This window comes from Erpetoichthys calabaricus, chromosome 12 (genome assembly GCF_900747795.2).
Source record: "Erpetoichthys calabaricus chromosome 12, fErpCal1.3, whole genome shotgun sequence".
Lineage (NCBI taxonomy): Eukaryota > Metazoa > Chordata > Cladistia > Polypteriformes > Polypteridae > Erpetoichthys > Erpetoichthys calabaricus.
Window position 1 is genome coordinate 87,452,850 of NC_041405.2, and position 26,772 is coordinate 87,479,621.

General features: G+C 40.6%; 1 protein-coding gene across 5 annotated transcripts in view; it reads right to left on the bottom strand.

Annotated features, from left to right (window-relative positions):
* The window catches only part of mcf2a (MCF.2 cell line derived transforming sequence a), a 165,348-nt gene that overhangs the window by 57,268 nt on the left and 81,308 nt on the right, over nucleotides 1-26,772 (bottom strand). For 4 of the 5 annotated variants that reach the window (XM_051935223.1, XM_028815810.2, XM_051935226.1 and 1 more), the window contains 5 exons: nucleotides 25,333-25,447; nucleotides 25,096-25,215; nucleotides 22,825-23,016; nucleotides 5,409-5,600; nucleotides 1,718-1,889 (listed from right to left, as the gene is read on the bottom strand). In XM_051935223.1, the coding sequence (XP_051791183.1) occupies nucleotides 1,718-1,889; nucleotides 5,409-5,600; nucleotides 22,825-23,016; nucleotides 25,096-25,215; nucleotides 25,333-25,447 (791 nt within the window). The remainder of the gene's footprint in view (nucleotides 1-1,717; nucleotides 1,890-5,408; nucleotides 5,601-22,824; nucleotides 23,017-25,095; nucleotides 25,216-25,332; nucleotides 25,448-26,772) is intronic. The other variant, XM_051935224.1, reaches the window with a different exon arrangement.

Genomic DNA, 26,772 nt, shown 5'->3' on the forward strand with positions numbered 1-26,772 from the left:
GAGATCATGTGTTTCATGTGATAAAGCAGCCACACTGTTCACAAATAAATATTAGAACTCAATATTCTGCATGCAAAATCCATTCTAAATGATGGAGGATAGTTGAAATATTTAGGTAATTAATAAATATGCAAAATTATGTAAACAAATTTTTTTAAAATGAGTGCTGATTATGTAACTATACTCCAAAGTGGCTGGCACAGTGATGTAGTCATTGCACTGCTGCCTCACAACATGGTGGCTGGGGTTCATGTTCTAGGTGCTTCCTGCATGGAGTTTGCATATTATCCCTGTGTCCACATGGGTTTTTCCATGAGTTTAGGTGAATTGGCTATACTAAATTGGCCTGCGTGTGTGTGTTCACCCTGTGATGAACTGGCACTCTGTCCAGGGACTGTTCCTGTTCTTGTACCATATTCTTGCTAAGATCTTCCCCACAATGCTGCTTAGGATAAGTTGGGTTGGAAAATGATTGGATAGATATATAAATATATAAAATTATATAAAGAAATTCTTTTAAAATAAGACTTGATTATGTATCTATACTATGAAGTGGGCAGCATGGTGGTGCAGTGGTAGCAATGCTGCCTGTCAACCAGGAGGCTAGGATTCACATTCCACATCCTCACTGCATATAGTTTGCAGGTTCTCTCCATGCCTGTATGGGTTTCCTCTAGTTGCTCCGGCTTCCACCTTCAGTCCAAAGACATGCAAGTTAGTAAGACTGAAAATGCTAAACTGACCTATGTGAGTGTATTCACCATGTGGTGGACTGGCATCCACTCCAGGGACTGTTCTAGCCTTGTGCCTTTTGCTTGCTGGGATAGGCTCCAGCTTCCCTGTGACAGTACTCAGGGTATAATGTGTTCAGAAAATGAAAGGTTGGATAAACTACAGTAAAGTAACATAGCCTTTCAAAATCTACCTTCTTTAAATACTGTGTATATTAGACACACTGCATTTATGAGAAAACTGTGCTAAATCTACAGTATATATGCAAATTATTTCAAAGTAAAACAATTATTTCAGATGCCAGTTACTATTACTTCTTAAGAATTGATTCTTTGAGAAAGTCTATTCATAGCTTATATGTTGATATATGTCACATGTTATTATAATTAGATTAACTGCAGATAGTGGTGAAAATGTAAGCATTTTTTACTCAACTCTCCTCAACTATAACTTGACTTGACTTGCTTGATTAAATCTAGCAATTCAATTCACCTTGCTTGAATTTAATCAACATAACATGAGACCTGACTTAAACTTGAAGGCCAGGACTTGAAGAATACTTAAGACTGGCATATTTGGATTTACTCTCATTTCTGGTATTTATAGTAGCCCACAACATGTCGTGTCAATTAGTGAAAATGCCTGGTATGAGTTAGTGGGGTATGTTTATGTCTATGTCCAGCAATTGTCTAGCATCTGACAGTTTTTTCCTATCTTGAACTAGAAGATGGTGCAATAGACTTCAGCTGCCCATAACCACGAATTGGACAAGTAATTTCAGAAAACTGATGGATGTAAACTCTCATCTCTCATTTTCTGAAACCACTTTCAACAATTAACATGCTGACATTCACAATAAATACTTCACATTTATAGGAGATCAATAATTGAGACTTTAAAAAAATGTAAATGAGAGATAGGTGTGGATTTTATGGAAATTGCTCCAATATGCTTTTGTTGTGATTCATTAAATACTATAACTCACCATGTTTAGGAGAAAATAGTGGAGATTTGGAACGTGGTGGATGCTCTGGTCGTGGTGCTACCAGTTGAACAGGACGCACTTGCTTGTCAGCTAGCTTTCGTAGACAGACCTGGCGGTTCTGAAGCATCCCACGTACTGACATGATTTTCTCTTGAACTTCTGTTACTTGGGCCTGTAGGACGGACAACACAAACAAGAACATTGGTGTTGCTTTAAAATTTATGCTTGTTTTAGCATCTGACCACCATCCATTTAACTATACACATGTAGTTAAGAAACAAATTATGCCTAATTGTCTAAGCATACCTTTTAAGATGAAATATACTGTACATTTTAAAATGATATGTTTACTATTAGGGCGGCACGGTGGCGCAGTGGGTAGCGATGCTGCCTCGCAGTTGGGAGATCTGGGGACCTGGGTTCGATTCCCGGGTCCTCCCTGCGTGGAGTTTGCATGTTCTCCCCGTGTCTGCGTGGGTTTCCTCCGGGCGCTCCGGTTTCCTCCCACATTCCAAAGACATGCAGGTTAGGTGGATTGGCGATTCTAAATTGGCCCTAGTGTGTGCTTGGTGTGTGGGTGTGTTTGTGTGTGTGTCCTGCGGTGGGTTGGCACCCTGCCCAGGATTGTTTCCTGCCTTGTGCCCTGTGTTGGCTGGGATTGGCTCCAGCAGACCCCCGTGACCCTGTGTTCGGATTCAGCGGGTTGGAAAATGGATGGATGGATGGATGTTTACTATTAAACATAATGAAATAATTAAAAAATTGTGTTTTATAGCATTTTGCATATATAGGAAAATACAGCAGTACAGCAAAAAGGGGAAGTAAAAAGAGCTAATGACTAGAGGTAGTACTCAAGGAAGCCAGGCAACTATGAAGTTAAAGGGTTTTGTTTGTTTCTCCATTCCCTTGCTCACTTAAAAGAACATATATACATAAATATATAATGTATGTACATCGAATACACAGCGGATTGAGAAAGTATTTAGATCCCTTTCACTTTCTTCATACTTTATTGTGTTTTAGGTTTAATTTTAAATGCATACATTTTATATTTTCCTATATCAATTTACACTCAACAAACTTATAATGACAAAGTGAAAACATGTTTTCAGAAAGGTTTGCAAATTTATACAAATCAAAAACTGAAATGTCAGTCAGTCAGTCAGTCAGTCATTGTCCAACCCGCTATATCCTAACACAGGGTCATGGGGGTCTGCTGGAGTCAATTCCAGCCAGCACAGGGTGCAAGGCAGGAACAAACCACAGGCAGGGTGCCAGCCCACCACAGGGCACACACACACACGCACACACCAAGCACACACTAGGGACAATTTTTGGATCACCAATGCACCTAACCTGCATGTCTTTGGACTGTGGGAGGAAACCGGAGCACCCGGAGGAAACCCACGCAGACACGGGGAGAACATGCAAACTCCACGCAGGGAGGACCCAGGAAGCGAACCCAGGTCTCCTTACCGTGAGGCAGCAGCACGGAAATGTCTCATTCTTAAAAATAAAGTACACACACATATACAGTGCATCCGGAAAGTATTCACAGTGCATCACTTTTTCCACATTTTGTTATGTTACAGCCTTATTCCAAAATGGATTAAATTAATTTTTTTTCCTCCAAATTCTAAACACAACACCCCATAATGACAACGTGAAAAAAGTTTACTTGAGGTTTTTGCAAATTTATTAAAAATAAAAAAACTGAGAAATCACATGTACATAAGTATTCACAGCCTTTGCTCAATACTTTGTCGATGCACCTTTGGCAGCAATTACAATCTCAAGTCTTTTTGAATATGATGCCACAAGCTCGGCACACCTATTCTTGGCCAGTTTCGCCCATTCCTCTTTGCAGCACCTCTCGAGCTCCATCAGGTTGGATGGGAAGCGTCGGTGCACAGCCATTTTAAGATCTCTCCAGAGATGTTCAATCAGATTCAAGTCTGGGCTCTGGCTGGGCCACTCAAGGACATTCACAGAGTTGTCCTGAAGCCACTCCTTTGATATCTAGGCTGTGTGCTTAGGGTCATTGTCCTGCTGAAAGATGAACCGCTGCCCCAGTCTGAGGTCAAGAGCGCTCTGGAACAGGTTTTCATCCAGGATGTCTCTGTACATTGCTGCAGTCATCTTTCCCTTTATCCTGAGTAGTCTCCCCGTTCCTGCCGCTGAAAAACATCCCCACAGCATGATGCTGCCACCACCATGCTTCACTGTAGGGATGGTGCCAGGTTTCCTCCAAACGTGACGCCTGGCATTCACACCAAAGAGTTCAATCTTTGTCTCATCAGACCAGAGAATTTTCTTTCTCATGGTCTGAAAGTCCTTCAGGTGCCTTTTGGCAAACTCCAGGCGGGCTGCCATGTGCCTTTTACTAAGGAGTGGCTTCTGTCTGGCCACTCTACCATACAGGCCTGATTGGTGGATTGCTGCAGAGATGGTTGTCCTTCTGGAAGGTTCTCCTCTCTCCACAGAGGACCTCTGGAGCTCTGACAGAATGACCATCGGGTTCTTGGTCACCTCCCTGACTAAGGCCCTTCTCCCCCAATCGCTCAGTTTAGATGGCCGGCCAGTTCTAGGAAGAGTCCTGGTGGTTTCGAACTTCTTCCATTTACGGATGATGGAGGCCACTGTGCTCATTGGGACCTTCAAAGCAGCAGAAATTTTTCTGTAACCTTCCTCAGATTTGTGCCTCAAGACAATCCTGTCGCGGAGGTCCACAGACAATTCCTTTGACCTCATGCTTGGTTTGTGCTCTGACATGAACTGTCAACTGCGGGACCTTATATAGACAGGTGTGTGCCTTTCCAAATCCTGTCCAACCAACTGAATTTACCACAGGTGGACTACAATTAAGCTGCAGAAACATCTCAAGGATGATCGAGCTCAGGTGCATCCTGTTTCCCCTGATTTTGAGCTTCATGGCAAAGGCTGTGAATACTTATGAACATGTGCTTTCTCAATGTTTTTATTTTTAATAAATTTGCAAAAGTCTCAAGGAAACTTTTTTCACGTTGTCATTATGGGGTGTTGTGTGTAGAATTCTGAGGAAAAAAATGAATTTAATCCATTTTGGAATAAGACTGTAAAATAACAAAATGTGGAAAAAGTGATGCACTGTGAATACTTTCTGGATGCACTGTATAATAAACAGGTACTCCAAATAGAAGAAAAATCTGTACCGCCATTCCTAAGTAAAAACAACATTTTTTATATGAAGTATGAGAGTTGACCAGTAATAATTAACTACTACATTTTTGCTTTTTTTTTTGTTGAGACAATTTATAATGAATAAAGTAGTGCTTCTTGTGGCTGTTTTGCACAATACTATATTTAAATTTATAATCAAAGAAAACGTGAAGACAGGTGAAATTCAGTGATGAGACCAGCTTATTGAAAACCACAAAAAATAATAACCCATAACTGCAAATTATTTAAAGCTTGCTGAATCTTTAAAACAGATATTGCTTTTGAATAAGAATTTTTATTTGACATACATACTGTATGAATTGCTCTTGCTGAGGTATGTTTGTGTCCATAAGAAAGAATCTTAAACTAAGATTCCCTAGCCTATGTTACTCATTAAAAGGTGCACAGTTTGTGACTGTATGTGTCTATAGCTAGAGATGCTGGTTGAAGCAGGAAGCAATATCTTGATTAATTAAAAACAAAGAGATTTTACCTTTAGTTGAGGGCTGAGTACAGACTCAGTTTCTTGATTCAAAAATTCAGAACCAACAATTAGAGGGGAAAGGGCTCCCTCCTGAAAATGCTCAATGTCCCGCAGAGCTTCCTGTGCTCCCTCTTTAGTCTGGAACTTATCAACCTGCTGATTGGCCAGGAGGTAGGCACCTTCATTACACCATCGCAGCGCCTGGGACAGACAGATTCACAGACAAGCAGTGGTCCTTAAGGACAAAATAGGGAGACAACTGACAAAAGCAATTGCAAAATGATTTTAAAAGGATTGGTAAAGACTTACAAAACATGAAACATCTAAAAACACAGCACAATGGATATGCATGGAGAACTAAATCTATAGATAACTATATGAAGTTCAGACACAGATGCATACTTAAAATGATCAAATTAAGCTAATATTTATAAAAAAATATTTATGACATAAATTACTGCTTTGGACAGAAATACGAACAACAGATTTTCATTAAATAGCAACACAGAATAGTGTCCCTATGTCTGTAATATGAGTGACAACAATGATGGGTAAAGCCAATCAAACAATGGTTTAATTATTAATCCCAAGTGTTTCACAAGGGAATACAAAATAATCATGATGTATTGTGCAATCCATGCTTCATAATCTAAATGAGTTTTATACATACAACACAACATGTATGTAACTTCAAGGAAACATTTGCACAATGAAAACTGAAACATGTTATGTGATTTGTGGTGATATATGGAGCATGACCAAATGCTTATGTAAATATAAAAGGTCTGAGCATTAACATAAAATTAAAGAAAACAATTAAGAAAAAATAAGGTCAGAAAGTATGATGTAATATAGGTCCAAGTTTGTTTTTTAAATAAATAAGGCCTACAAACTTAGGGCATTTTCCTTCTGTGTTATTTCTTGTAGTGATCCCCAATTAAGTTTCATCCCTTCTGACCTGATTATTTTTCAAAGTACTTTAAAAAAGACAGAACACAAAACAAAGATCAATGTATTAAAGATTACACATTACTGATACAGTTCTCACACACAAATGTAAATTATGGAATTATGTAGAGTATACATACAAATTGGAAACTAAAAGAGGGCATATAATAATTAAAAAAAAATCACAATGCTTCTTTGTTTAGGCTGACATGAACCAGGTGCTGGTTGGGCTTTCCTGTTTTTCCAATGGAGCAGCTAGTGCATTCTTTCTTACTACTACATCTTTCACAACATATTTCCTTTTAGCCTCTACATGCTGTCTCCGTTTATCCGAAATGAATCTTTGTCTTCACAGATTCACTACAGATTGTGTTTGAAATTAACACACAAAACAGCTGACATGTGGCTGGAGATACTGTATGTTTAAATGCATCACAGGGTGGTGACTCTGTTTAACCAGGTAATAACTGAAGTTATATTAAATGTCATGTGTCCAAAACTACTCTAAGAACTTTTTTGTTTGACTGTCCTTTTAAAGTTATTTAGTGACAGTAGATTTTCCAAACTTTATTATACTCATAATAAAAATAATTAGGGGTGTGATGGATGGCTGGCAGTCTTACCCAGCAGGGATGCCCTCAGAATGTAAGGTCTGGGGAAGAGTGTGTGCACAGAACATTATCTCCCTCAGAACTCTAGATAGTAACCCCCCTGTGTTGTAGTGATTCCTTGGATTCCCCCAGGGCAGCCTGGGACATTGCATTCCTCAACTCAGCCTGTTGGGTTCCGTGGGCGCCACCAAGGGGTGTTACAGGGACTGGGGAGCCCTACATTATGGGGTTTCCTTCTCAGCCAGAAGTGCTTTTGGATCATGTGTACAGAAGACCGTAAGTATTCCTGGGCGGAAGATAGAAGGAGCTGCCTGCCTCACAAGGACGAGCCAGAGTTGGGAGGAAGGTGGACAAAGTTTATGAGGAGGAGTGGAGGAGGCAGTAACCCATGACCGAGAGAGAAAAGACAAAGAGTGTGCTATTGTGCTTATCGTACTTGTGGCTGCTGTGATGGGAAACACTTGGTTTATAGAGTTTACCCACAAGAAAAGACTCAAGCCTTTTAACTTGCATTCGTGCCTGCTTGTGTTGAGTGTTTGGGAAGCTGGAGCAGCCCCTTGTTCCACAAGGGAAAAAGATAACTTCCCACCTTTTACTATAGTGGGCTGTGAATCTTTTCTCTTACTCTATACTTCTGTAGATCTTTGCTGGTCCAGTTTTTGATCGTTATGAAAACACTGTATAATAAAAGGAATCCATTCCAGCTGATTTATTCTATTACCGTACACACCAGTGCAAAAATAAGCTAATAATTAGCAACTGTTGAATTTTTTTTTTGCAATGTTTCTATTTTAGACTGAAATTCACTAAATTAAATACACGTTGAAATGCCAACAGATACTTGAAAACTCAGATAAATCATACCCATTATGCTACGTTAAAATGGAACCGATCCATTGGCATTGAATTTTTGTTTTGTTTCTGCTATGCAATTGTACGGTGTCCTATGTGACAGATAGAGGCACTGTCGACCCCTTGAACCCTCAGACCAAACGTCAGACACCAGATAAAAAGTCCAATAATTATTTATTACAATAATAATGTACACAAAGCACCACCACTCCACAATACTCCTATATAAATCGATAATCACAAATAAACAATCAATCCTCCATTCCCAGACGCTTAGCCACCCTGCCTCCCAACTCAGCTCATCTTCTGGGATCTCCCATAGTCCTTTTCCCGGAAGTGTTTGTCTCTCAGTCCATGTGACTTTCTATCACTTCTTGGTCAGGTAAAACTTCTCCTTTTCTTCATCCCGGAAGCACGTCATTTCTTCTGTCCATGTGACTGGGACATACTTCCAGGGTGTAGGGAAAATAGTCCCTGGGCCTCCCTGCAGCATCCCCTTGCAGCCCCCATGGTATCCAGCAGGGCTGTGAAGGAAAACTCCAATATCCATGATGCCCTGCTGGAATTCGGGGCACCTCCATGCTGCAAGGAGGGCTCCATCTGGCGGCCTGGGGGTATTGGCCGGGATGAATGGTCGGCCATATCTCACACCTACTAGAAGCTAGCTTTAAGTCAATGTGCATATTCATAACATAATATAAAAAAGTCCTTTCCTGTATTGCTTTTTAATACAAATATTAAAAAGTCTAATTCCTTTTCTAGAGAAAAAATAGACAAACAAAAAACAAAACATAAACAAGCAAAAGCACAGATTTTCATGTAATGTAAGAAGAAATGTGTTTTTGGAATATCTTATTTTTGAGTCAGTTGCTCAAATGATGCAAAACAATTGTCTATAAAGTACAACCAGAGGCGGCACCACCATTAAGGTAAATTAGGCATTTGCATAGGGAGCAGATCACAATGGGGGAAAACCCAGCCACACGGGTTAGCTACCAAACAGTCAGCTGGCACATTAATAAGCTTGGCCTAGGGTGCAAAATAAACTAGTACCAGCACGGAGTACAACTCTTTAATGCATTAAATTCCTTTTTTGCACCATATCCTAAATACTACATCCTCCACAGAGGGAGGGAAAAGATGGTTTTTATCGATAGGTGAAAGCAGTGATATAAATTGGAGTCTCTTAAACGGATGGCATGAGGTTGCCTCTACATGAATCCATTCAGGAACAACTAGATCTAACTGGGACTTAAATAAATATGGTAAACTATGAATTTTCAAATAATAATAAAATAAATAAAATATAAAGTAATAATAAATAATAAAAATAGCAATAATAAGTAATAATAAATAATAAAAAAAATAATAATCATTTAATAAAATTGAAAATTTGGCATTAATGGGCCCACCACTGCTTAAGTCTCTTTAGAAAAACAGATATATGTGGAATCTATTTCAGATTAACGATTAAATAATTTGATCAAGTGAGATAAAAAGAGTTCTGGGGATAAAAAATGGGATACAGTGAAAGCCACTACAGATGTCCAAAATGCAGCAGCCCATCTTGCATTCAACCAGCCAAACTGGGTACATGTCTCCTCTCTTCATGTGACTAAATTGGCTCCCTGCACTAGCACACATTTAGTTCAAATCTTTGATGCTTGCTTACAGAGTAGTCGGTGGGACAGCACCTGTGTATATGGAGACCACGGGTGCTATGCCAGTGAACAGTGTCACCTCTGCATGGTATCAAATCTCAATCCAGATTCGTTTTATACATATTCCTGGTTGATGGAACAAGCTGCCCACCTCCATCTCCAACCAAACTGCTAACTTTATCAATGTGTTTAAGATGCAATTGAAAACCCTACTGTTCTGTGACTATCTGTCAAACTGTTAATGAATGTTTTTTGTTCAGTGGATATCTGTCATATTGTAAATTGATAATTTGTTTAATACTAGCTTTATAGTTCTTCACTTGTGGTGATCAACTTTTATAACAAGTCGTGCTACGCTTGTTAGAAACAGTCCCTAGACTGATGTTACTCAATTTTTTTGACCTCCTTTGTAAGTCTTTTGGGATAAAAGTGTCTGCTAAGCAAATAAATGTAAATGCAAATATACAATAAGTCTAACTATCTTAACCTTCTGCCCAGATGGATGGAAATATTAACATGATCGATTTGCATTGATTGCTGCCTAGTTCTCTTGCTTACAGTATAATATAGGCTAATGCAGGCTATAATGTTGGCTACAGTAGGTAACATAGTTATTTTGTAAGAACATACCATGTCTGCTTTGGGGATAAGTCTTGATGAGTGTCACACACGTGCGAATAGGGGGCAGCCAAACGGCTCAATAGGGCACAAAAGAACGCAGAATAGGGGTCTGGAACAGAGCACTAATGCTTTCTCTCTTTCGTCAGAAAAATTGAAGAATAAAAGCTCATCATACTGGAAAAAAACACCATGTTTGTACTGAAGACTCTCTTTCTGGCTACTTGGGCTTACTTCAAATCTGTCTCATCCCGATGACTTCACTACTGTCTACCCACTTCTGACGTCATCTCCTGATCCTTCAATCAACCTCACATCCATTTTGATTTCATCTCCTGTCAGTTGTATTTCCTCCATAAAAGCTCTGGAAACCCATTGTGTGACTGTCAAATATATATTGTGATTTATTTTGACCGTGATTTGAATCTGGGATTCACAATCAGTATATGGGGAGGCTCCCCAAATCTTTACCTGCTTATTTGTGTTCTTCTTTTGTCACATAAGGTACAAGGAATCAAGTGATTCCATTCTGTGTCATCCGCTGAGACGCAGGTAGCACCTGCATCAAGCTGTTTAAGGTCAGGTATCCCTCAATGAGTCACCGTAAAAGCTGTACAACAAGCATATTATTCGCGAGGGATAGGGGCTGGCCCAATGACATTCTCTCTCCCACTCAGACATATACCTCAACAGCCTCTTATGTTTTAAAATGTTTCTTGTTCAGAACATTCGTATATGCTGCATGATGAACTGTTTTTATTTATTTATTTAGTTTTAATGTGTGCAGAATAATGGTAAGGATGCTGGCCCGTAATCCCACTCAGCCTGCAGTGCTTGTCCATCTGCAACGTAAACTGGTTTGATTTTAATCATTATCCTGTTATTCTCTGCACATGAAAGAACTAGTGTATATATGAAACAATGTGTCTGAAAATATGAGACAAATCATGTCCCTTATTGATTCAATGTGGTAGACAGAATTTTATGTTCCAATTCATGATGATCCCATATTATAATAGATGGGTAACAGTCCTATTGCTGTGTGTGGCTAACGTTCATTATCAAGAAGCAACATACAGTATGAGGCTACTTATTCTGAGCTCCTTTTTCGCTTGGCTACTTTTTTACTTCCAGCCAGCAGCTCATACCTTGTGCAAAGTAGTTACTTATTCAACGTTAACAGAAAGACTGCTGTCTTTGATAAACAGCAGTTCAGCACTATAAAAGGAGAAATGTTATCGACCACCCCAATTTTCACAGTATCAAATAATCCTTTAATGATTATTTTTAACTGTTTTTGTTCACTTTTAACTTTTAGGTGTACTCCTTTGTTCTCTTCAAATATTTTGTTTCTGTCATTATAGATAGCCAGATGGATAGCACCCAGTAGCTATCTTTCTGCCTCCATTTTTTTTTCTTTCTTTTTTTTCATTTTTTCTATAATGGGAAGTAACTCTTTACCATTCTTATGTAATGATTTGCACAAATATTAATGTTTTCTGACGTATCACTTTTTAATTTATGCAGTTTCAACTTCCCCATTTTCCCTTTTTGCTCAGTTGTTTTTGTGCTGTGCTTTGCTAATATGCAAAATGTATAAATGTTAAAAATAATACACAAAAGGGTACTGTTGGATGTGTCTGTTCTTTGCAAATATGTTAGTAGTCAATGATGTTTGCCTCAGATCCAAATAAAAGTAAAAAAGTAAATCAATAAAGGAATAAAGTACTATCTATCTGTCTTCCTCCAGCCAGTGGCCATTTTCATGGAGGTAGCACATTCTTCAATGTGCCTTGTGTGGCAATTCCCTAATTCCCCAACTTCCTCCTACATCTCTAATCATGAAGTTTAAATTGACTGACAATTCTAGATTAACACGAGTGAGTAAAGTTGTGTGCTGTGGTGCATAGTATAATGTACTAGTTTCACTACCAAGACTGATTTGTATCCTGTGATTGATGCTGCTGTGACATGATTCTGGCTCCCTGCAAATTTGAAAAAGAAAACTAAGTTCATGAATTGTATGGGTGATAATATCCTACAATGGTGACACCTTCTCATAAAGAATGAATTCCAGAATTTTGCTAGAACTTTTGTTGATGGCTTAACTTTCTCTTATTGTGATGTGGAACTGTAATTCAAAATACAGTATATAAACATAATTGTTTTACTACATCATGTTACTTACTTACTGAGATGTACATTGCTGACTAGCAATTAAAGAACAATTACAATACTTTATTATTGGTATTGTTAATTTTTGAATCTTTTTATATGCCAAAGATTAATAAATTACTCTGGATCGTCATCTAAATAAATGCAATCTGAATACCCAGCATGGCCTGGTAGCTAAGGAGCCGGACATGAAACCACACAATGTAAAGATCAAAGTCATCAGATGGTTTATCACTTTAAAATAACGAGCAAGCCATATTATCTATCTGATCCCGAAACACAAAACTTATAGTTTCTAATTTAAAATATACTTAATACATTTCAGGATGTCTAAAAATTACTACAGTAACTAAGAAGTAATGTATTTATAATCGGTTAAATTAAAACTCCTGTAACACACCTTGAAATGTACCTCATATGTTGATTGCCCCTTTCAAATATAATTTGATATGTTTAAAGTCTGATTACTATTACAGTTCAGCGTTGGCAGATTGTAATTAACAAATTCTCGCTTACATCTGGAAGCTGTCCTTTTTTAAAGATGGCAAATCTCTCCTGACTAACACTGCAAAAATAATTACTGATGTGGCTTAGCAAATGCTCTCTCATCTGAATAGTGTGATTATGACCTTTGCATTATTAACAGAATTGCAATTTTTAACATTACATTTCAATACATATACCAGTAACATACTGTATCTGACGGTGTAATACTGCTAGACTCACAGACTGTCAATCAGGCAAACAATCATGTTCTTTTTGGACAACATTACAATTGTATATACAGTAAGTAGAACACAAATATTTTGCTTCTCTATTTAATACTCCCAAACACATTTTTAATATATTTGTAAAAATACTAAAAACTAAGATAAAATGCAACATCAGCAACACAGAATAATGCATTTTAAAGTAGGATTTGAAAACAGAGTGCATATGCTATTGAAGCCCAGTCCTAATAAACGTGTTAATTATAACAACTGTGATTAACCTTTTTCTGCATCTCCATTTCAAGAACATTAATATTCATGTACTAGTGAAATATAATCACCTTCCACTCAATTTTACTAGCTCATACATGGCAATATCTTAAGACATAAACTTTGGTTTAAAGGATTAAATGAAAATAACATACTACATAACAGCCAGTGTGGGTTTATCAGAGGAAGTTCCTGCCAAACCAAACTTTTAGATTTTTTTGAAGAAGCAACAAAAAAAGCTGACAAAAACTAAGCATACAAATTAATTTACTTAGACTTTCAAAAAGCTTTTGATACAGTCCCACACCAAAGATTGATTCTGAAACTGGAAGCTGTAGGCATCTGAGGTAACCTACAAAACTTGATCTCTAATTGGTTAACCGGCAGAGGACAAAGATAAGGGGGGAATGCTCCACATGGAGCAAGGTCATCAGTGGAGTCTGTCAGGAGTCTGTCCTTGGGCTATTACTTTATGGTATAGTTAGTAAACATGTGAAATTCACAACTGACACTAAAACTGAAGGAATGGCAGACACTGAGGAGCCAGCAAAAATAATTCAAAAAGACATGAAGCTGTGCAGAGGGGAGCAACCAAGTGCATCCCAGGACTTTAAGAGATGTTCTATTCTTATAGAGATTGGGAGCACACACTGATACAGAGTGTTGCTGCACCCACCACACGACAAACTACCTTAGGGTCCCAACTTAGGACCTGAATGCAGTCGTTGAATGGGTGACACCTCAGCACCACACTAGTTCAAATGGAATGAAGCAGTGAAAGTTTTTTTTTTTTTTTTTTTCTTCAGAGGCTGGAGTGCCAATCCTGCCATCAACCTCTGAGTTTCTCCAGCAAGTTGGAGGACCTGCTCATAGAGTTGGATGCAAGTTAACTTCACACCTAGGACGGTTAAGGGCCTTGCTCACGGAGTGGGATCACTTCTGGAATTTATAGGATGTGAACCAGCAACCTTCCAATTCCGGCTGCAAATCCCTAGCCTCAGAGCCACCACTACGCCCACTCTTACAGACTCAAAAAAATAAACCTGTTCAGCCACGAGCAGAGGAAACTCCATAGGGGCCTAATCCAGGTATTTGAAATCCTCAAAGGCGTTGATAAAGCACATCCAGCAAAATTCTTTCAGCTTAAGAGTGAATCATGCACTCAAGGACAACAAAGGAATGTAAGGGGAAGTGCATTTAAGACCGAAGCAAAGAAGCACTTTTTTATGCAAAGAGTTATGGGACACTGGAACAAACTACCAAGACATGTAGTCAAAGCAGAAACCTTGACCACCTTCATGAAGAATCTGGATGAGATATTGGGACAGCTTAGCTATGAGCTAAACAAACGAGTTTGATGGACTGAATGATCTCCTGTCATTTGTCAGATTTCTTATGCATGAATTCCTGTTTGCTCACTTTTATCTATTGCAAAAATCTGAATAAAGAATGTTAGACATTAATTTGTACAACCTAGCCACAGGAGATGCACAAACCAGTGTGTTTCTTCGTGCCAGTTCCAGGCCTAGATAAATGGGGAAGGTTACATCAGGAAGGGCTTCCAGTGTAAAATTTTGCCAGATCAACATGCGTACAATAATGCAGATTTCCATACCGGATCGGTCGAGTCCCAGGTTAACAACGACCACCACCCTGTTAGCCATCAGGGTGCTGGCGGAAATTGGGCTACTGTTGGCTGAAGAAGGAGAAGAGCTGGGAGACGTGTACAGAGGAAAGAGGAAAAGAGGAAGGTAAAGAGAGTGGAACTGAGGGTAGGAACTTTGAATTTTGGCAGTATAACTGGTAAGGGGAGAGAGTTAGCCTATATGATGGAGAGATGGAAGGTTGATATATTGTGTGTTCAAGAAACTAAATGGAAGGGGAGTAAGTCCAGGTGGATTGGAGGTGGATTCAAATTGTTCTATCATGGTGTGGATGGGAGGAGAAATGGGGTAGGGGTTATTCTGAAGGAATACTATGTCAAGAGTGTTTTGCAAGTGAAGAGAGTGTCAGACAGAGTAATGATTATGAAGCTGTATATTGGAGGTGTGATGATAAATGTTGTTAGTGCATATGCCCTTGCAAGTTTGGTGTGCGATGGATGAGAAAGAAGATTTCTGGAGTGAGTTGAAGTGATGGACAGTGTACCCAAGGGACAGAAGGAGATGATTGGAGATGGATTTCCATAGACATGTTGGTAAAGGGAACAGTGGGGATGAGGAGGTAATGGGTAAGTATGGTGTCAGGAAGAGGAATGAAGGTCAGATGATAGTAGATTTTTCAAAAAGGATGGACATGGCTGTGGTCAATATGTATTTTAAGAAGAGGGTGGAATATAGGGTGACGTACAAGAGTGGAGGAAGATACACACAGGTAGATTATATCCTATGCAGAAGAGTCAATCTGATGGAGATTAAAGACTGCAAAGTGGTAGCAGGGGAAAGTGTAGTTAGACAGCATAGGATGGTGGTCTATAGGATGACGTTGGAGATCAAGAAGAGGAGGACAGTGAGGGCAGAGCCAAGGATCAAATGGTGGAAGTTGAAAAACGAAGACTGCAAGATTGAGTTTAAGGAGGAGGTAAGACAGGCACTGGGAGGCAATGAAGAGTTACCAGACAGCTGGGTGACTACAGTAGAAGTAGTAAGGGTGAAAGCAAGAAAGGTGTTTGGCGTGACATCTGGAAAGAGGAAGGAGGAAAAGGAAACCTGGTGGTGGAATGGGGAAGTACAGGAGAGTACACAGAGGAAGAGGATGGCGAAGAAGAAGTGGGATAGTCAGAAAGATGCAGAAAGTAGACAAAAGTACAAGCAGATAAGGAGTAAGGTGAAGAGAGAGGTGGCAAATGCTAAAGAAAAGGCGTATGATGAGTTGTATGAGAGGTTGGACACTAAGGAGGGAGAACAGGACCTGTACTGATTGGCTAGACAGAGGGACTGGGCTGGGAAAGATGTGCAGCAGGTTAGGGTCATAAAAGATAAAGATGGAAACATACCCACAAGCGAGGGGGGTGTGTTGAGAAGAAGGAAAGAGTACTTAGAGAGGCTGATGAATGAAGAGAACAAGAGAGAGAGAAGGTTGGATGATGTGGAGATAGTGAATCAGGAAGTGAAATGGATTAGCAAGGACGAAGTAAGGACAGCTATGAAGAGGATAAAGAATGGAAAGGCCGTTGGTCCAGATGACATACCTGTGGAAGCATGGAGGTGTTTAGGTGAGATGGCAGTGGAGTTTTTAACCAGATTGTTTAGTGGAATCTTGGAAAAGTGACATGATGCCTGACGAGTGGAAAAGAAGTGGACTGGTACTGATTTTTAAGAATAAGGAGGATATGCTGAGCTGTAGTAACTACAGAGGGATAAAATTGATGAGCCACAGCATGAAGTTATGGGAAAGAGTAAGGGAAGCTAGGTTAAGAAGACAGGTGATAATTACTGAGCAGCTGTATGGTTTCATGCCAAGAAAGAGCATAACAGAAGCAATGTTTACGCTGAGGGTGTTAATGGAGAAGTATAGAGAAGGCCAGAAGGAGTTTCATTGTGTCTTTGTGGACCTGGAGAAAGCAAATGACAGGGTACCTCGAGAGGAGTTGTGGTATTGTATGAGGAAGTCAGGAGTGGCAGAGAAGTATGTAATAGTTGTACAGGATATGTACGAGGGAAGTGTGACAGTAGTGAGGTCTGTGGTAGGAGTAACGGATTCATTCAATATGGAGGTGCGACTACATCAGGGATCGGCTCTGAGCCCTTTCTTATTTGCAATGGTGATGGATAGGTTGACAGATGAGATTAGACAGGAGTCCCCTTGGACTATGATGTTTGCTGATGACATTGTGATCTGTAGTGAGAGTAGGGAGCAGGTTGAGGAGACCCTAGAGAAGTGGAGATATTCTCTAGAGAGGAGAGGAATGAAGGTCAATAGGAACAAGACAGAATACATGTGTGTGAATGAAAGGAAGGTCAGTGGAATGGTGAAGATGGATGAGTTTAAATACTTGGGATCAACAGTACATAGTAATGGGGATTGTAGAAGAGAGGTGAAAAAGAGTGTAGGCAGGGAGGCATGGGTGGAGAACAGTGTCGGAGTAATTTATGACAGATGGTTATCAGCAAGACAGAAAGAGAAGTTCTACAGGACGGTAGTGAGACCAGCTTTGTTATATGGGTTGGAAGTGATGACCCTGACCAGAAAGCAGGAGACAGTGCTGGAGGTGGCAGAGTTAAAGATGCTAAGATTTGCACTGGGTGTGTCTAGTATGGAGAGGATTAGAAATGAGTACATTAGTGGATCAGCTCAGGTTGGACGGTTGGGAGACAAAGTCAGAGAGGCGAGATTTCTCTGCACATGTCCAAACCAGTGCAGAGATACTGAGTATATTGGGAAAAGGATGTTAAAGATAGAGCTGCCCAGCAAGAGGAAAAAGGAAGGCCTAAGAGAAGGTTTATGGATGTGGTGAGGGAGGACATGCAGGTGATGCGTGTGACAGAGCAAGATGTAGAGGACATGAAGAAATGGAACAAGATGATCCGCTGTGGCAACCCCTAACAGAAGTAGCAGAAAGAAGAAGAAGACATTGATTTCTACAATTATCAATCTGTTATCATTTCCTGATGCATTTGTGAAATGATAAGAAAACAGTGAAATGGGATAATGCAACCTTCACACACCAATTTTCTGAACCCACTTTATTTAATACAGAATTGCAGGGAGTTGCAGCTCACACCAGCAGAACTGTGCACAAGGCATTGGTCAATGTTGGGCAGGGCACATAGAAATTGTAGGTTCTGGATAACGAGGGTATGAAACTGATTGATAGCTATTCTCTATTTAAATATTAATATGTTTCCTTTCAGCGGGTGTGGGTATACTTATTGCCCCCCGACTTGGAGCCTGTTCATTGTGGTATACCCCGGTAGACGATAGGGTAGCCTCCCTCCGCCTTCGGGTGGGGGGACGGGTCCTAACTGTTGTTTGTGCGTATGCACCAAACAGCAGTTCGGAGTACCCACCCTTTTTGGAGTCCCTGGAGGGGGTGCTAGAGGGCATACCTTCTGGGGACTCCCTTGTTCTGCTGGGAGACTTCAATGCTCACGTGGGCAATGACAGTGAGACCTGGAAGGGCGTGATTGGGAGGAATGGCCCCCCCGATCTGAACCCGAGTTTTGTTATTGGACTTCTGTGCTCGTCACAGATTGTCCATAACGAACACCATGTTCAAGCATAGGGGTGTTCATATGTGCACTTGGCACCAGGACACCCTAGGCCTCAGTTCGATGATCGACTTTGTGGTCATGTCATCGGACTTGCGGCCACATGTCTTGGACACTCGGGTGAAGAGAGGGACGGAGCTGTCAACTGATCACCACCTGGTGGTGAGTTGGCTTCGATGGTGGGGGAGGATGCCGGTCAGGCCTGGTAGGCCCAAACGTGTTGTGAGGGTCTGCTGGGAACGTCTGGCAGAGCCCCCTGTCAGAAGTAGCTTCAACTCCCACCTCCGGAAGAACTTCGACCACATCCCGAGGGAGGTGGGGGGACACTGAGTCCGAATGAGCCATGTTCCGTGCCTCTATTGTTGAGGCAGCTGACCGGAGCTGTGGCCGCAAGGTGGTCGGTGCCTGTTGTGGCGGCAATCCCCAAACCCGTTGGTGGACACCGGCGGTGAGGGATGCCGTCAAGCTGAAGAAAGAGTCCTACAGGACCCTTTTGTCCTATGGGACTCTGGAGGCAGCTGATAGGTACTGGCACACCAAGCGGAATGCAGCTTTGGTGGTTGCTGAGGCAAAAACTCGGGTGTGGGAGGAGTTTGGGGAGGCCATGGAGAACGACTTTCGGACGGCTTCGAGGAGATTCTGGTCCACCGTCCGGCGTCTCAGGAGGGGGAAGCAGTGCAGTGTCAACACTGTATATGGTGGTGATGGTGCGCTGCTGACCTCGACTCGGGACGTTGTGGGTCGGTGGGGGGAGTACTTCGAAGACCTCCTCAATATCACTAACATGCCTTCCAATGTGGAAGCTGAGCCTGGGGACTCAGAGGTGGGCTCCCCCATCTCTGTGACTGAGGTCACCGAGGTGGTCAAAAAACTCCTTGGTGGCAGGGCCCCGGGGGTGGATGAGATACGCCCGGAGTTCCTCAAGGCTCTGGATGTTGTAGGACTGTCTTGGTTGACAGGCCTCTGCAACATCGCATGGACATCAGGGACAGTGCCTCTGGATTGGCAGACTGGGGTGGTGGTCCCCCTCTTTAAGAAAGGGGACCGGAGGGTGTGTTCCAACTACAGAGGAATCACACTCCTCAGCCTCCCTGGAAAAGTCTATTCAGGGGGGCCTGGAGAGGAGGGTCCATCGGATAGTCGAGCCTCGGATTCAGGAGGAACAGTGTGGTTTTCGTCCTGGTCGCGGAACAGTGGACCAGCTCTACACCCTTAGCAGGGTCCTGGAGGGTGCATGGGAGTTTGCCCAACCAGTCTACATATGTTTTGTGGACCTGGAAAAGGCATTCGACCGTGTCCCTCGGGGAATCCTGTGGGGGGTACTCCGAGAGTATGGGGTACCGGACCCCTGATAAGGGCTGTTCAGTTCCTGTACGATCGGTGCCAGAGCTTGGTCCGCATTGCCGGCAGTAAGTCGAACCTGTTTCCAGTGAGAGTTGGACTCCGCCAGGGCTGCCCTTTGTCACCGATTCTGTTCATAACTTTTATGGACAGAATTTCTAGGCGCAGCCAGGGCGTTGAGGGGGTCCGGTTTGGTGGACTCAGGATTGGGTCACTGCTTTATGCAGATGATGTTGTCCTGTTTACTTCATCAGGCCGTGATCTTCAGCTCTCTCTGGATCGGTTTGCAGCCGAGTGTGAAGCGGCTGGGATAGGAATCAGCACCTCGAAATCCGAGGCCATGGTCCTCAGCCGGAAAAGGGTGGAGTGGCCTCTCAGGGTTGGTAGCGAGATCCTGCCCCAAGTGGAGGAGTTCAAGTACCTCGGGGTCTTGTTCACGAGTGAGGGAAGAATGGAGCGTGAGATCAACAGGCGGATCAGTGCGGCATCCGCAGTAATGCGGGCTCTGCATCAGTCTGTCGTGATGAAAAAGGAGCTGAGCCGCAAGGCAAAGCTCTCAATTTACCAGTCGATCTATGTTCCTACCCTCACCTATGGTTATGAGCTATGGGTAGTGACCGAAAGAACGAGATCGCGAATACAAGCGGCTGAAATGAGTTTCCTCCGCAGGGTGTCTGGGCTTTCCCTTAAAGATAGGGTGAGAAGCTCAGTCATCTGGGAGTAGAGCCGCTGCTCCTCCGCATCGAGAGGAGTCAGATGAGGTGGCTTGGGCATCTGATCAGGATGCCTCATGGACTCCACCCTGGTGAGGTGTTCCGGGCATGTCTAACCGGGAGGAGGCCCTGGGGAAGATCCAGGACACGCTGGACGGACTATGTCTCTCGGCTGGCCTGGGAACACCTTGGGATTCTCCCGGAAGAGCTAGAAGAAGTGGCCGGGGAGAGGGAAGTCTGGGCATCTCTGCTCAAGCTGCTGCCCCCGCGACCCGACCTCGGATAAGCGGAAGAGGATGGATGGATGGATGGATGGATATGTTTCCTTTCATTTCAAGATAAGTGTTTTCAATGAAGCTACATATTAAAAGAAAAAAAGGATTTAAGGCTGCACAAAAGTGCACTTGCAACTCTTCTTTGAGCTTTAACTGCTCTATCCATACTGTCTTACCCATCCTGCTACACAGCCTTTCAACCTTTACAGAAACAAGTACGGTAGCTTGGGTTTAACAATATTAACCTGGGGAGCCCAGTATGCAGACATTCAAAGGGTGCCATCATCTTTCTTCACTAAAGTGGACCAGAGACTTATGTTATTTTGATGATGTGTAGCTTTTTCTTGTGCCTTCAATAATTTCTTGTTTTAAAAAGATAATCCAGGTGATTAAAAGTCAACCGAAAGACACATTTTCTTGAAGGTATCTTTCCTTTACCAGTTTGGTTTTGACAAAAAAAGTATAGTCATTAGCTGTAATTACTGGTAAAAGAAACATTTCTTAGGAAGCATGTACCCTTTGCCATATGTCCTACATAATAGACAAAACTCATATCTTCCCGATCTAGCCAGAAACAGAGCACCAGCAGAAAAACTGTGCAATGAGATGCATAATGCAAACTTCACACAGACAGTGACCAAGCCAGGAATATGATCTGGGTTTCTGTATTAGCAATTTTTCATTGTACCACCACACAACATACTAAAACCTAATTAAATTTAGATTTTACAATTAAATAAAAATGGTACATGTTAGGTTTACTGGTCTCTTTAAATTAGAACAGTATAAGCGAGTGGAGATGTGTGCATGAGTGTGCCTAGTCTAAGCTGCTGGATTGGGTACTGCTTTTCTCTGAATCTGAAATAGATGACATTAGAAAATGAATGGATGGGTAAATGCACATAAAACCCAGTCTTGCGCAAACTATTAAGATAAAAGACAGCAACTTTCACCAGTAACATTTTTTTATTGATCTTAATGCATCTATAATTACAACATTTGGATAACATATAACAAATATATATATACGAATGATTATTATAAAAGATGACATTAAACTGTATGATATTAGAGAAAATGACTCTCAAATACAGATAAACATCAAACTATTACACCTAATGCACCTGATTAAGCAGAACGTAAATTTCACTAATCATTATTCATTTCATTTTGCAGAGTGAGGGGAAAGGGTGGTAGGATGTTCTCTAAAACCTAAAAGTGATTTATTTTAGCAGTAACTAGAAAACAACTCATCCAAACTACAGCCATGGCTTTTGTGCTTTTAGATATCCAGGAAATATGTTTATCTTTTGAACCCACGGAAAACAGAAGCTTATCTTCGCAGAATCAGGAATAAAGCAGTATTTATAGAACCAGACCATTATGGAGCACTCTTAAACATACCATAATACCTCATACTGGACCAATTTAGAGCTGCCAACCGTTCTAATACATACTGTAAATTGATGGAATGTATGTGAAAACTATAGTACCACAAAGACACCTATACAAACAGGGAGAATGGAAGAACCTAAACAGAGGTCCAGGATTCAAATCCAGTTCCCTGGATCTTAGACAGCAGCATTAACCACTGGGTCACACTCTTATCAATTAATCCATTTTTCTTTATCACCACTATCATTAAAAAGTTATCCAAACTTTTAAAAACTAACTATCAATACTGACAGTTATTAACATGGAACAATAGACAAGCTATCACAAAACATCCTAAACAGGTGATATAGATTGTCACCTGGAAGAGAGTATGGTTAACACTATTACATTTACTAGGCGCAGAAGTTCTAGTTTTTGGCACATAAAGCTAATCTAATAAGTGTGTTACATTTTATCACTGATGTAGGTTGAATAAGTGAGATCACATAACTGCTAACGTATGTATTATGAAGTATTACTCATTTAGCACTGGTCATCTCTAATATCCATATCATGTTCAGTCACAGTCACTGGATACATTTAACCTCACAGAATGAATATCACATCTGTTTTGTATAAGCACAAAATTAATGAATTAATGAGGTACCTCATCCAAGTGAGCCTGCAACTCCCGTGAACGGCTCAAAGCAACCCATTTGGCCCTTAGGTTTGCTGTAAGCACGTCTGAAAAGTGTCTCAGCTCATTACATCGCTGGCAAATAAGTGCCATAGCATAGTGATGGTTAGCCGCTAGTTGGTGTCCCTGTAGGATAAGGATTTGAGCCTGACTCATTTCATCCTGCAAAACAAAGTAAGTTTATTACTGTTTCACAAAGGGGAAAAAAATTGCATATTATTTCATCGTCTTTAAAACACTAGTCAACAGAATGTGATCTGTGGACTAGCATACAAGTGTTGTAAAATACATTAAAAAATTACAAAAATGATTTAATCAAATTACATGGCTTTCTTTACAAGGGACTAATAAAATGACTCTGCAAGTTCTCTACTTTATGCTACACACTTCCACCGCCCCTCTCCACCATAAAAAAACTCAGAAGCACATACTTGACATTACTTGCCGATTTCTGTTTTATCGCTATATTAAATTGGCCACAATGGTTGCTAAGAAACAGGGATGACACTTGTTGAAATGTGTGGAGGCAGTGTGTGATCAAAGAATGTGTAACATTCATTTTGCAAAAAACTGAAAAATAAACCTATATTGTTGTTACTTTCTTATGTTTTCTATTTACTTAAAAGGTCCAATTTATGACATTTTTGGTTAAGAAAAACCACCCTGTACTGAACAGATTCACTTAAAACTGATGTAGCTTCAAACTCAAAACATATGTAAAATACAACAGCAGTGCCAATCATTGGCTTGTTTAAAATACAGTGGAACCTTGGGTCACAACCGTAATTCGTTCCAAAACTCTGGTCGCAACCCGATTTGGTCGTGACCCGAAGTAATTACCCCCATAGGATTGTATGTAAATACAATTAATCTGTTCCAGACCATACGAACTGTATGTAAATATATATTTTTTAAAGATTTTTAAGCACAAATATAGTTAATTATACCATAGAATGCACAGCGTAATAGTAAACTAAATGTAAAAACATTGAATAACACTGAGAAAACTTTGAACAACAGAGAAAACTAACATTGTAAGAATTTAAAGCTCAGGGAAAAAAATGAACATTTGAAAAATCCGTAATTTAATAAACAACCAAGAAAAGTAACATTACAACAATGCACGCTACAAACCAATCACTGTAAACAGAAGTGAAGTAGAGGTTAAAATCCAATAGAAAAAAGTCTTCATTAAAAACAACGAGGTTAAAACAATGCTGGAATCAGTCTCTTTAAAAACAAGCCTGGTGCATTCTTTAACTACCTTCTCGGCCTTATGCGGCCAGCCCTCTCTCTCTCTCTCTCGCTCTCTCTCTCGTGTGTGTGTGTGTGTGTGTGTGTGTGTGACTCTCTTGTGCGTGTGTGTGTGTCTGTCTCTCTCTCTCGTACGCGCGTGTGTCTGTCTGTCTCTCTCGTACGCGTGTGTTGTCTGTGTCTGTCTGTCTCTCTTGCACATGTGTGTCTGTCTCTCTCTTGCGCGCTGTCTCTCTCGTGCTCCTTCTCTCTCTCTCTCGCTCGCTGCACAGGGAATGCACAGGGAGAGACTGAACACGTGTGGAAATCATCGGCACGCAAAAACCAAAAGGGAAACTGGCTTGTTCGTATACTGAATGTGTGGTCGTGAACAGATACAAAAGTTTGGCTAACTTTTTGGTCTTAACCCGATTTGTACGTGTTCAGAGACGTTCGTGAACTGAGGTTCCACTGTATGTAGAATCACGCCACAAACATGCTTTGAGTAGGTAGGTTGCATATGAAAAAAATTTGTCAAAATATTATTTCTGCTCTATTCACCTCATAGGGGTCGTAGTTTGTATTGCTGATTCTCTATGCTCTGCAGACACTGACACAAAACTTCTTTTTGAGGGTGCTCTTATTTGAATTAAGGAAGAGTGTCCTTTTAAAATGAAACAAAAAATCTTGGCCCAATCTTCACATTTTACTCAGACTGCTGTTCAGGTTCTTTTCTGAACTGAACTCACTTTCACTAATGTTTTTAAATCCCTTAGTCCTATAATTCTTTTGTTTCAAAATAATTGTACCAACACTACAAGCAAATACTATCCATCAAGAATTTTGTTGTATCTACTGTCTTAAACTAATGAACACTGCGTCACAATTATTTTAGTTTGACTTATCCCCGATTCTCATGACAGCCAGTAAAACACATGGTTTGTTATGTTATTAAGATTGTTGAATGAAATAATGACTGATGGACTCTCTTAATAAAGTAAAACTCACCTGGCATTGCTTCTCCAGTGACCCAAGTTCACGGATCATCTGTTCAGTATGTATAATGCTTTCACCAACTGTTGGGATACTTCTCTCCTGAGCTGACAAGGCCTCAAGAGAAGCTTGCATCTGTAATACACAAAACGCAGTGTTGACACCTATTAAAATGTGCCAGAGAGACTACTTGTAATAAAAATAATGGTTTTCTGAAAAGCAGAGATATACAGTGTAGGAATACTTCTTTACCTCCTGGAAACTCTGCTCAAACCTCCACAGCTGCAGATACTGCTTCAGTTTTAGTTGATGCTTCTCCCAGAAACCATCAAATGCTGTCTCCATCTCATGCAGCTGACCCAGAAGCCTGAAAGTCAAATGAGTAGAAATCACTTTCATTTAAGGTTAGTTCTGACCAATAAACAGAGAGTTCCACTCGAGAATTCAAAGGAGCTTATAAAAAGCAAACTACAGTATATCTCATATCATACATTCTGACACCAAAATGTTTTTGAAGCCCATAGCTGTGTTCCAAAAATAAAAAAGAATCCTCCTGGGAGATAGTATGGAGATAGTATGGTCAGGATTAACGCATCCTTTTGTCTCAAGACCATCACTAAAGGGCTGTATTTCATCTTATCGCAGTGACAGTAAGACATGCTGGTGAAGAACACTCCAGAAGAAGTCACACATTTCTTTTAAAATCATTCTGGGCTCAAAGGAACAATGACATGGTCAAAAGCAGTAGATTATGCAACAAGTTGTTACAGGGCCTGAAAGAAAGCTTTCACAATCTGTACAGATGTGATGTAATTCATGGATTGCCTCTCCAGTGCACCTGTTGTCACTTTCATTTGCATCAAAGTAGGTGAAGTTGATTCATAATTGCTTATACATCCTAACTGGACAGACTGATATTCCTGAAGCATAATTCATAGTTCCCTTAATTTTTGTGAGCAGTGTACAACTGCACAGTTTTATATATACTAGCAAATGCACCTGTTCCTTGTTCCCTGTTGTTTGTGTGGGTTTCTTCAAGGTATTCTGTTTTCTTCTCTGACTCATTGTAAATTTCAATTTCAACTTACTCATATATCTTCTTTTAAGCCCACACATTACACAGTAATGACAAATATAATATGCAAACTGAAATGCAACATAAACACAAAAAATACTGTTGCAATGTAAGCAGAAAAACATGTTGTAGTATATACAGTACATTAATATATGCATACTGTACAGAGTTGCTATAACCTTGTTTGTTTATCTGTCTTCAACATAGGACTTGTGAGAGTAGAGGGAAGGAGTGAGGAACTGGGTGCCAAAAGTTAGGCGTTTGTTTTTATTATTTCTTCAAAATGATTACAATTTATTTTCCTTACACTTTTGTCTTTGTTTCTAATTAAGATTTGATAAAAAAGTGATATATAAATAAACTCAATAATGAAAAGCATGCCTACATATACCTTAAGCTGCTTATACTTTTGAAAATGATATGGTCAAAAGCAGTAGATTATGCAACAAGTTGTTACAGGGCCTAAAAGAAAACTTTCACAATCTGTACAGATGTGATGTAATTCATGGATTGCCATTGCAACCAAATGCATTTGGACTTCTGTCAGATTTGAGATGCAAGGTCTGTCAAGAGGCCATCTTTACAAATTAGCCCGGTAAGACTGACATGCATTAATC